The 12,399-nt window shown below is 35.5% G+C and overlaps 2 protein-coding genes across 2 annotated transcripts in view; both read left to right on the plus strand.

Moving 5' to 3' along the window:
• LOC136034734 (uncharacterized) overlaps positions 1-12,399 on the plus strand; it is a 119,049-nt gene that overhangs the window by 4,282 nt on the left and 102,368 nt on the right. The gene's annotated exons all lie outside the window — the stretch shown is intronic.
• LOC136034732 (negative elongation factor D-like) overlaps positions 95-12,399 on the plus strand; it is a 58,934-nt gene continuing 46,629 nt past the window's right edge. Inside the window, exons 1-4 of the mRNA XM_065716101.1 lie at positions 95-404; positions 2,217-2,344; positions 8,282-8,501; positions 11,084-11,347. Of these exons, the coding sequence (XP_065572173.1) occupies positions 2,232-2,344; positions 8,282-8,501; positions 11,084-11,347 (597 nt within the window). The 5' untranslated portion in view covers positions 95-404; positions 2,217-2,231. The remainder of the gene's footprint in view (positions 405-2,216; positions 2,345-8,281; positions 8,502-11,083; positions 11,348-12,399) is intronic.

Genomic DNA, 12,399 nt, shown 5'->3' on the forward strand with positions numbered 1-12,399 from the left:
AATGATTTGTTTAGGCAAGTTGAACCTTGATAGAAAAAAGCCATGTGGTGCATTATTGGGCATCAGCTATTAAGGAGGAGGGATAGCAGAACTCTGATTTTGGGGACGGAAAGCATGCCTGAACTCCCAGAAAGTGTACTCTTGAGCCCAAATTTTCTGACTCTGTTGAACCTTCAAATCATTACTGAGCCATTGCTATACAATTGTTGAAGTCAAATTGAATAAAACAAAACAAACAAACCAGGATTTGAGAAAGCTTTGGATTGCAACGTTGTAATTAACAATCTGCAAGTAAAGAGCAACCCATATCAATGGAAGCCGAAACGTCATTGAATTAAGAAAGTGAAATAAAAAAAACTGGGCTTTGAGAAGGCCTTGGATTGCAGAGTTGATCGTAACAATCTGTAAGTAAAGAGCAGCCCATGTCAATCGAAACCAAATCTCTATAAGAAACGAAATTTTGATTGCAATATTTGCGTCAATAATCTGTTATTTTTGTCTATTCTGCATGTAGGAATTTTCAAATCTATCATTAAAAGCAATTAGCATGCAGAAATGTGTGTAATTTTTGAAATAGAAATTAAATTACTCTGCAAAAAAGGTTTAATCTTGATGAAAACTATGCAATGAAATTCAATGTTTAGGCTATGAGAACCCTAAAGCGACTTTTTGCAGAGTATGCTATGAAAATTCCATATTTCCAGAGAGGGATGGTCATACATGCAACTATGCATAGTTTTTTGCCATGTGTTATTAATATAAGGTTTATTTGAATAAACATTTAAATATCTGGTGTTATTTTAAGTAACAAAATAGATGCTACTACAAGAAATTGATGCATTCTAGCATATTCGCCTTTGAAATGCTATTTATATGTCATCCCAGTCTCAGTGCCTGTACTGGCATGAAGAATTCTATTTGTTCCTAAACATAACATGAAAATGCATTGTCACTATAGACTATTTATCCAATAAAACTAATGTATATAGAGTTTTGCATAGTTGCATATTATTTATTGGGGTGTTTTCCAATGGATTTTCTTTTGGGGAGGAGGTGTCAAAAAATCATTTCGGCCTATATCATCAAATATTCTATAAAAGATGGCTTGGATGGATTGAGATTTAACCTCTGACTTCCTTTATATCTTGTCTCTTTAAATTAGCAAAAATTTGATGCATAAATTTTTATTGAGAATCAATCACTTTTTTTGAGGGGGGGGGGATCGGTATCCTGAGACTTTCTGGTCTAAAAAAAAAACGATCTAGATAGGTCACGAGTTTGTGAAAAACCGTTAAGAGCCTTAATTTTAGAAAAGAAATTCATTTTGAGTAACATCATATTTACGAGCATATTTCAATTGTATATATGTGTCATTTCCACCTCAGGAGTTGTAGTATTGTTTTTAGTATGTATGAAGCATGAAAAATTACACAAGGAACATAGCTAAGTATAAAGTACCAAATGTAATGAGTCAAATGAAAGCAAAGAAAGACTCTTGAAATATTCATCAGTTTTTTATTCAGCATGATAACTTTGAAAACAATGGCAATTGCAAAACACTTGCTTTATGATTTTTTAAATATTCGAACATTGTTAGTCGAGCATGTTAATATTAGAAACCGAAATCGGATATAATTTGGCTATTGGGGATAAGATATTTGGGCTTAGAAGACTTGTTTTGCTTAAAACCCTTGAAATTTCCAATCAGTTTCTTAATTTTGCACAATAACTATGAAGAAAATGGCTATTACATAAAAAATTCCTTATGACTCTTTAAATATTTGAACATCTATTTGTTTAACATGCCAGTATTAGAAAAATTAAACTAGGTTAAATATAGCTTTGTATAGAATACTACTTGTTTCACAGCAAGGACTCCCTATTGCATATTGTTTTCTTATATAATGAGTAAAACAATGCCTCTAGGATAATCCAACAATCCAAATTTACAATTATCTTAATTTGTTTGAACAAGAATGAATTAAACCGTCAGACATGACAAGATCAAGTGGACAACCCAAAAACGTAAATTCCCAATGGCAGAAAATAGACAACCTGGACAACCAAGGCTAATCCAAGCGGTTAAGGCAAAGGGCATTGAAAAATTATCTGAAATAATGAAAGTTCAAAATGAAGAAAAAAGAAAAATGTGGTTAAAAGATATGCAATACCTATTTCTCACAAAACCTTTGAACGTTATTATTTTTTTTTTTAAGAATGAAGACACTGAAATGGAGGATGGACTGTCTTCTGAAAATTCTGAAGAAGTACGTGAAGAGTGCTTGAAATCCTTCCGAAGTCCTGATTACATTATGGAACCTGGAATTTTCAATGAACTCAAAAGGTTTGCAACTGTTTAGTTTCCTATTCTCAAAAAATTTTGATATTTACGTTCTCAAAAATTTGCTTTTGTGCCTCTTTTTATTTGTGCCTTATGTGTGTATTTGTATGCTACTTTTCAGTTTTATTATGATCAGGTTTATCGGAAACTCGGCCAAGATAATGTTTCTGCAGTTATTTTTTTAAGTTGAATTGTTTTCCAATATCTTCTCATTTGAGACTTTACAACACCTTTAATGAAAGTTAAAGAACAAAATATAGATTGGTATCTTCAGGAAGAAGAAAATAAGTAAATACTAGCTAGCAATCTAGTGCATACACTCCCCTTCCTACCTCAAGCTGTGAAAAGAAACAAAATATACATAAAACACATATTTCCTTAATCTTCAATAGCTATTGAAATACTTTTTCTATAGTTTTTTTTCCTTTCAATGCTAAAAGTTTTAAGGCAGGACGAGCTCTCAAGGAATCTTCCTATACCTCCCTTGTTAAACATTTGGAGTTTGCCTGAAGTTCCTGAATTAGTGATTTTGGCGGTTTTTATTTTAACAGATTTAAAAGAAAATCTGGTGGATATTTTGCTCTGATCAAATTTTAATAAATAAATTTTTATAATATGTGCTTTCTGGCTATATTTGTGTTCCGAAGTAAAAAATTCCCCTCAAAAGACTAGATGCAGCTGTAATCGGAGCGCGTGAGAATGCATAAATTAGACCAAGGGACTAACGACTCGGATTGTTCTTGAGCGATTCAGTGAAGTATTAGTTAGCTGTAACCAGTTTAAACAGAGTCTGGAGAATAAGTAGCGTGCAGACACCAAACTGTCGGTTAATAAATATATATAGAAAATTACAGTGTATGAATAATTACAAGAAGAATTGCTAAGGATAGCGTGCGCCTAATTGTAATTTTGAGTGAGAAGCCCCTTAAGTTCAACCTTCTCATGTTTATTTAGTTGAAGCGACGAATAAAACTGATAACTTTGTCTTTGACCGAGTCCCCGCCTCTGAAAAAGAATTGACTAGGGAGTAAAATGCTTTGACCTCCGCTAGGCCATAAGTTATATTTGCTATTCTAAATATTCTAGTTAGGTCTAAAGAAAGAAGTCAAATCACTTAGCTTTTACTGTTTATTGAAGCCATTAAAAGATGAAAACATTGAAGTTATTAAGTGGATTCGTAATGGGAATTTGTTAGTGAATCTCTTCTAACAGAAACGTCTCCTGGAGAGGAAGGTTCAAAGAGTGAAATAGAACAAGGGCAAAATTGAATGTTGAGGTTGTCATATATCTATTTTCCTTATTAAAGCTAGGTAACAGATTTATGTGGCAATTATGTTGGCCTATTCTGGCAGAAATCTTGAATGTGCAAACTGCTGTGGTTGCCTAGACACTTAGAGATGCAATTGGAAACTGCCATCCTTATAGAAAGCCTCCCCCTGCTCTGGTTCCAATATTCAAAGAGCTTGGAGACGATCGGGCTTATTTCCAAATAAAAATCTTAACAGAAATACTGAGACGAGGAGAATACAGACGGAAGCAACATAGCGACCAAAATTGTAAACTCTGCAACTTTACTGAAGAAACCTTGTACCACCTTCTCTTTGAGTGCAGGGCATTTACTGCTGGAGTTCATAAACTGAATGCCTTAGCTCAAAGTATAAATTTTCACCAGATATTAACCTGATTGCGAATGCACCTTTATTAGCCTCCATTGGAAAAGCATTTTAAAGACAGACAATAATGTCGATAACCTGTTCCTTGGAGGTCTTAACAGAAGAAATGAGACAAGCAGAATACAGACGGAAGCAACATAGCGACCCAAATTGTAAACTCTGCAACTTTACTGAAGAAAACTTGCACCACCTTCTTTTTGAATGCGGGGAATTTACTGCTGCTAGAGCTCATAAACTGAATGCCCTAGCTCGAAGTATAAATTTCCACCAGATATTAACCTGATTGCGATTGCACCTTTACTACCTTCCATTGGAAAAGCATTTTAAAGACAGGCAATGATGTCGATGACCTGTTCTTTGGAGGTCTTAACAGAAATACTGAGACGAGGAGAATACAGACGAAAGCAACATAGTGACCCAAATTGTAAACTCAGCAACTTTACTGAAAAAACCTTGCACCGCCTTCTCTTTGAATGCAGGGTATTTACTGCTGGAGTTCATTATCTGAATGCCCTAGCTCAAAATATAAATTTTGCACCAGATATTAACCTGATTGCGAATGCAACTTTACTAGCTTCCATTGGAAAACTATTTTAAAGACAGGCAATGATGTCGATGACCTGTTCTTTGGAGGTTGATTGATGACTTTGTATTTTTCTTCTTTTTTTCGTGGGAAAAAAATAATTTGTTGATTATTGTTGCAAAATAATTTGTTGATTATTGTTGATTTATTGTTACTTTTTGCAGAAGAGACATAGAGCACAATCAGGAAGACCAGTATCGGTACCATCCAACTTGTAGGCCTTAAATTGCTGGGACTAGGCAGCTCGATTACTTGCACTTTCCACAACTCAATAGCTTATGCATTATGTCACGAAATGTATTTGAATGTTCTATTATGTATTGTGTGCAACGTAATATGTGTATCACGAATTTGAAAATATGCAGCTGGAAGCCAAAAGGAGCCCGTTTAGAATCCTAGGTGGTTTTCTTATAAAGAAGAAGAAGAAGCTTACAAAACTTCAAATAGTGCTATACTTTCGACTGAAATCCGATGTCGTTCTTGTCAACATTGTGCTATTTAAATGGTTACTTAGTTACTTCATTCCCCACTAAGTCGCACTTCCTTCTAAGCAGATGAAACATTCCAGCATATCTTGCTTAAATGCCAGCCCCATTGTGAGAAGACCAATGCACCCTCAATGCAATCCCGAATTCAAACATCCTTCCTTATCATAATAAAATAATATTCAAATAGTCCATTGAAATTCTAAAGAACAGACAAGTTTATTAGTGATGATATTGCTGCTTGAAGTGTTTGTCACCTAATTTATCTTCTTTCTTTAATTGGTCATAACTATACCACAGTACCGTAGCCAGTGCAATAAAGAGGTGGACCTCCCACTTTGTGAAAAAGAAGAAGGACGTAAAGATCAGAGAAAATTCTGTGTTTTGATGCCTGTCCGAAATTTAGCAGTCTCTAGGCTATAAGAATGAATGGTTTATTTGTAAACAGTCTTAAAAAACCAAATACAGACGGAGTACAACAGAAACATGTATAGGAAAGGCAACAAAACACAAGAAAACATCTAGGACGTTTGGTGTACACATGAACATTAATTACTACTGTGGCCCCCTCTCTTAATTTTTCTTTTGTGGAGTGACTTCCATCTGATACTGTCCAGTTCTTTTTCAACGATAATGAGAGTTGTAAAGAAATTATCACTTTTTTTGTTCTGAGAGCTTAGGACTGTAAGGTATTGATGGATAACCTTGCCTTGCTCAATGTGACTTCAGGAGGTGACTCTTCTTCTTTATCCCCCTCATCTTGAAAAGGTAGCTGCTTGGTACAGGTTAAATCTCCATGAATAACACCCTCATCATCCATGAAAACAAATTCCTAAAGGTAAACTCACTAGAGTTTGGCAGAAGTTCCCTCTCTGTCTCTAGTGGGATGAACTCCGTTAAGTCTCGCAACTCTGATGATCATGCAGCGTTTTCTGTTTCCTTAGTAAACCTGCATTATTTTAGGCAGTTATGTAGGTGGCAGAACTGACATTATTCCAGTCTTTATTATGATGATGGAGGTCAAAACTGTTATTTTCACATTATCACCTTTCTTAATTCTATCCAGAAGAAGCTAAATAATCTCTCTCCAATCCAGAGTTTTAAAGTTTTGAACTACACCATGGTCCAATGATTGCAATTTTGATGTTGCGTTGGGTGGTAAGAAAACGTAATTTTATGTGGTCAAATACTGGTTGGTTGTTATGCAAGGTGCAGTTATCTAAAAATAACACAAATGAATGAACAGAAATCAAAAGTTTTCCGATTTAATCCACTCAAGCGAGATATCACAATCCCAGATGGTCCGTTTCCAATTGTTTCCTCTCCAACAATCCTAGGCGTAACATTCACAAGTGACTGCTCGTTTAAGCTGCATGTAGACAATATTGTGAACAATGGTCACTACTCAATCCTTGAGTTTAACAAGTATGTGCAGGTTAGGTTTCTGATCGTCAGCTCCTGCTGGTGTATACAACCTACATCAGGCCTATCTTTGAGCATCGTACAGCTTACATGGCAGTTGAACTAGAAGATGCTCAAAAAACGCGCTACTAAGATAATACACGGACCCCGTTTCAGCAACTATGAAAGTGCCCTTGAACTCTTGAATTTGCCCACCTTATTCGATCGAAGACATGAGCTAATAATGAAACTTGGGAAATCACTATTAGCAAACGAGAAGCTCCGATCCATACTTCCACCATCCGCATCAATCAGCCGACATACTAGGCGATACAACAAACTAGAACCAGTCAAGTGCCGTACGAACAGATTCGCAAACTCCTTTGTACCATTTTTCCTAAGTGCATTTAACAAGTGAATTGAAAGTTTTGCCATGTTTCGTAAGTGTAGCTAACAAGTAACCATTTTGTGATTGTAAAAGTAGCGTGATTTAGCGTTCATTTTTGAGTGCTACGATAGCTCTTTCATTAAATGAATGAAACGCGAATACAATTCGGCGTTTCTCGTATTTATATCATTAGTTTCCAAGATGAGCCAATCATTGAGTAATCATGTCGTTATTCATGCATTTCTGTTTGAACGATAAGATGTGGGAAGTGATTTTACACCTTTGAAACATCAAAGTTTAGAGGATTTCCTATTAGTAGTGGTTTTAACCTTGGAGATCGCTCTATGGTACTGGCCAAAATGACAGTTATCCCACCTTTGGTCAATTTCCCGCCGTGACATTTTTGTCTTTGAATTCTAGGCTGCGACCAGGAAGACATGTATAAAAAGTCTAGTTTTATTAGTTTTGAATGTGTTGCATGGGTCGTAATCTTCCGAAAGCTGTTTCAGTTAATGTAGCTGTTCTGAACAAATGGAACTGTTTATGCTCTCTCTCTCAGCAAATTTTTAAACGTAGTGGCGTGCCGTTTTTTTTTTTAAATCGAGAGCCATCCCTCACTTGCTGAAAATCATTTAATACCAAGAGACTGAATTAAAGACTTTGCTTTTTTGCTCAAAATGAGAGACTTCGTAATTCCGGAAAATTGTTTTAAAAGGGAACAATAAGGGACTTATATAAGATATATAAGATACAGAAGGGACTAATAATAAATAAGGAGCAATGAGGAGATTTAAAAACTGCCAGAGTAGCTCAGTATTGGATCCGAAATCAGGCCGTAATGCCAAACGGAAGAAGCACATTCTAACCGCGGTCGGATAAACATAAGGAAACTATCCAATAAGTAGGGGGTTGGGACATCACGACGAGCAAGGAGTTTTAAAGATAGGATACTCAGGTTTGCTTGTTTTACCATCTCCTGTGTCTGTTTCTTCCACTTCAGGTCATCTGTGAGATATATTGCTAAAAGTTTGATGTCCGTGTTAGTTTCAAGCTGAAAAATTCTGTTAAAGCAAGAGATTAGCTGTCCCCCAGAAAAGAAAAGGCTAATACGAACGAATTTTCGCAGTTGCTGACTATTTTGGCCTCTCCGCTTGGTGTAATAAACCTGCCAAGGTTCTATCTGCCTCGCTTGAAACGCTCTTTTCACCCAGTTGCAGCTCTGATAAATCATGATTGAACTTGAAGCAATCTAATTCATCATCTCCCAACTCACCTGTCATAGCTAAGAAAAAAGTGGAGGGCCTAAAATTGTCCTTTGCGGAACTCCACAGTAGTTCCCTGGCACCTCACGAAATCTTTAGAGGAAATATTTTTTCTTCAAACAATGTTTGATGAATGTTTTCGTTGCAGATATTTCATAGCTGGTGGTGATCCTGAGCAGGTTATAGATTTGCTTTCAAAAAATTACATGGCAACAGCCCAGATGGCTAATCTAATGGCTGAATGGCTCATTTTAGCCGGGACTAATATTGCTGATGTTCAAAGCATGGTTGAAAATCATATGAAAGAGCTTGTTCTTAAGAGTTTCGACCCTAAGAAAGCCGACAAGATTTTTTCTGAGGACGGGGAGGTGAGATTCTCCTTTTGAGATTTGTCATGTGGTAGCATAAGTAGGTATTCAAATGCCAACGCGCAAGGAGGAAGTTATTTCCCATGTGCTTGACTCGCATTTTTTCATATAATATTTTCGACAGAAAAATTAGATTTTTATTTTGATTCTCTCTTCGTTTTTTTCTCTTTTTTATGGGTTTCACCGACTAACTGCAAATATTCCAGCTGAGCACTGGATAATTACATCCAAAAATAAAGAAAATAACAAGAATAGGCTAGTACGGAAATGAAATTTTCCGATAAATGTCTAAGTTTTGAACAATGCTTTTTTTGTAGTTTCATTGAAAAATGTTTTTTTTTTTCGTGTTTTTATAGAACAAAAAAATACTACACCCCCCTTCCCCTCTTAGATATAAAAGATACATTGGCCCTCCTGCTAAGCTTTTGGGAATTAACATCACTGTTGATGATGCTTGTTGAATCAAATAGTTATTTAAGATTTTATGTTCTAATTATATTTGATAATTTAATCTCAGACACTTCATGTATTATAATTTTTATTTTTCTACTAAATTTATTTTGAATTGAAAAAGTTAATGTTTGTACTAGTTCACATATTAAATTGTTGTTGTTTATTTAAGTTTAAGAAGATGCATGAATATTCAAAAGTAAATTTACTTATGAAAAAAGGGCTCATTATTAGTATGTATGGCTATATATATTTGTTTTATAATATACTTATGTTGTGGGAATAAAAATCTTAATAACAACAACAACTTAATAAAAATTGCTAACTAATCGCTATTTCGTTTTGTGGATTTTTGACCCAATTTGATCCGAAATGGGAAAAATAAATAATTTATGTCGTAATTTAATGTCACGTTTAACGTCATAATTATCTGATTTTCCAAAAGTAAACTTGGACTCCCCTACCAAATTCGGCTCTTGGGATGTCTCATGTTCTGTCAATTTTGCACTCAAAATTGTCACAATAAAAAGGGAGAACTTAGTTTTCGGAACCCATATTGGACGCTTTGTCTAAATATATTCCTTCGCGTAAAGAGATTTCTAAGGGATAACCTCTCCTCCCGTCCATGGTGATCTAAAATTTCAATATCATGGTATAGGAACGTCTTTAATTTTTGGCTTCAGACACATCTTCTCCGTAGAAAAGTCCAATGCCGCCTCCCTCACCCTTTAATTCTTTGTGCGCAACTACTTAACACTGCTCAAACATGAGCTGTGGAAGATAGAAACGGACAGAAGTGGAAGATTCTCTCAGAAACGGGATATTTGCATACGTAGCTCATAAGTAATTTCACTTCCTTTGCTTATCTTATAGTTTTTCCCCGAGATCATTTGACCCTAATTGGCACAAATGTGCTTTTTCAAAATAGTTGTTGTTTCCATTGTTAAACTTGATTTGTACTTTAACTTTTTGCTGCCGTTAACGTTATGACAAATAAAAAACATACTCATTGAAATTTATATTTGCTCAAAATCTTATCAAACTATGTTTTTAGTTGCTTTTCCATTGTGTTTTACTGAAAAGATTTACACTTTACTTATCTTCTTCTAGAATGAACAGGTTAAATACTATAAGTGACTCAAGCTAAAATTTAGTATTTGTACATCGGATAAACTTTACTATCCCAAAATAGATCAGATGAAACTATAAAGAACAAATATGTTAGTACTAATTTCTAGGATTTAGTTCGGCCTAGAGAAGATTCAATTAAAGAATGATTCCCTCCCTTATGATAGCTAAAAGCAATATATTGAGAACCTTAAGCAAAAATAATCCCAAAATTCGACCAAGGCATGAAATACTAGTTTTTTGCTCATCTAACTTCTGAATTAGCACTTGGCCTAATTCTGGCATGCCTTCAATCAAACCACAGCCTATAGAGACACCAGTTGCGCAATTTTTTTTTAAAGCAACACATTGCTATCGTCGGGACATCGATGGTAGATCCAAGATCTTTCCGTTCTGATTGGCTGTGGGAGTGCCAGAGGTTGATAGAGCCAAGATATTTCTGCGCTGATTGACTGTGGGAGCGCCGGAGGTTAACGCCTATGTGTGTTGAGATCCTTCCATAGGCAAGATACAACTCCGCGCAACTGAGTCTATATAGGCTGTGAACCAAACTAAACCTGCATGATTCGTTTCCTTAACTCTCCACCACCGCAGCACCAACTGCGTTTTCTCTTGAATATTTACTCTCTATTTGAGCAGAAAACATATTTTGATGTGCTTAAAAAACAGAAATAAAAACAAAAACGAGTCGACCATGGTAGAATTGCAGCAAGTCATGAAGTTAATCCTGACACAGTAGGAAACCAGGAAGTAAAATCGTAGTAAGAATAAACTTACCACACACTTCACATGCTACTCCTGCTGTCAATAATTGCGATCTCCCGTACGATCCATTGCTGATCAAGTATTTTCTCAGGTCTGAAAAGAAATAAAAATTAATGATTGGTTTGCTTTTTCTCGAGGTCACATTGCGTCTTGGCTAAAGCCATGTCGGTTAAGTTGTGGAAATGGTTTTAAAAACATAGTTTTAAATGATTTTTATCTCTACTAGATTTTTTTTATAGACACCATCATGGCTAACTGAAATTATTGGACATCCAACTTGGCGATCATTAATATACCGACTCGCCGAAGAATATCCCGACTGTTTAATTTTAAATTTCACGATAAAACTTATATCTGATGCGGGTTTTCAAAGTGAAATCACCAGTATTTCTACTGCAGCTCAGCAAATTGAAGTGTTTAGCAGGATTCTTAAAACCTCAATATCCTCGTATCTGGAAAGCAGTGATGATGATGAAAAGTCAAAGCTTATTGAAGATTGTGCAGTAAGTCTACTGTTCAGTGCTTTTTTTATTTAGCCTGTATGTGTATGTGTACTAGCCTACTGAAAAGGCCTTGACGTAGCCTATGATCGCATACTAAAATTTATTGTGTCCTTTTTTAGGAACTGAAAGTAAGAATAAAAATAAAGATTTAATTTGTGACAAAAATATGAAAATTCTCCAAATCTCAAGCATGAAGCAATAAAATATTACACATGGGAAAAAATGCCATTGGCTTCTTCTTAGCTCTAACCTAGTAAAGAACATACCATGTTGTCAATAACAGCTTCTCTAAAAAAAAAAATCACTTGTCGTAGAAAATTGTATCTTATTTTAGTGCTATCACTCTTACCCAAGCTGTTTTTTAAAGTAATATTCCAACATTTGTTAAATGGTAAAATCAATCTTTCTTTTCTGAATTTATTGCAGAAGGAACATGGTGGCATTTCAGAGAATCCGGGAACAGTGCCACTCAAATATGACCTCATAACACAGAGGGGGGGGGGGGCTCCGACTGTTGAAAAGATAAGTGTGGTAGATTATCTTGTCAAAAAGAATACGTATGTTCTATCAGATTGTTTAGAAGATACAGTTTTTTTTTTCAAAAATCGTTATCTATTTGAATATTACCTTGAATCAAATAATAAGCATGTAGATGTAAAAAATAGCTTTCAAATAAGCCTTTAAACATCTCTATATGAAGTTTCAGTTGCCCACTATTATTATTATTATTAGGACTTATGGACCCAGTATCAGTGGGTCGTGGCTTAGGCCTTCAAGGCCCATTGCGCCTACACCCCAAAAACTATACTGTATTTATGGTTGGGGCAACCAATGATGGGTTCGGCCTCCCCACCCTTACCATATACCGTCCCAGCTGTCGGTTTTCTCCTTCACTCACTATGTCCTCCAGCTTAACAATAGTATTGTCAAATATCTCTAGCCGTTGTCTAATCCTAGCTGGACATTCTTCTATCAGATGGCTTCTTGTTTCCACAGTGGCCATCTTGCATTTTTGGCATAATGGGGATTCATCCCTCCCTATTCGGGGAAGA

This window comes from Artemia franciscana, chromosome 13, assembly GCF_032884065.1.
Source record: "Artemia franciscana chromosome 13, ASM3288406v1, whole genome shotgun sequence".
In the NCBI taxonomy this organism is placed as follows: Eukaryota; Metazoa; Arthropoda; class Branchiopoda; order Anostraca; family Artemiidae; genus Artemia; species Artemia franciscana.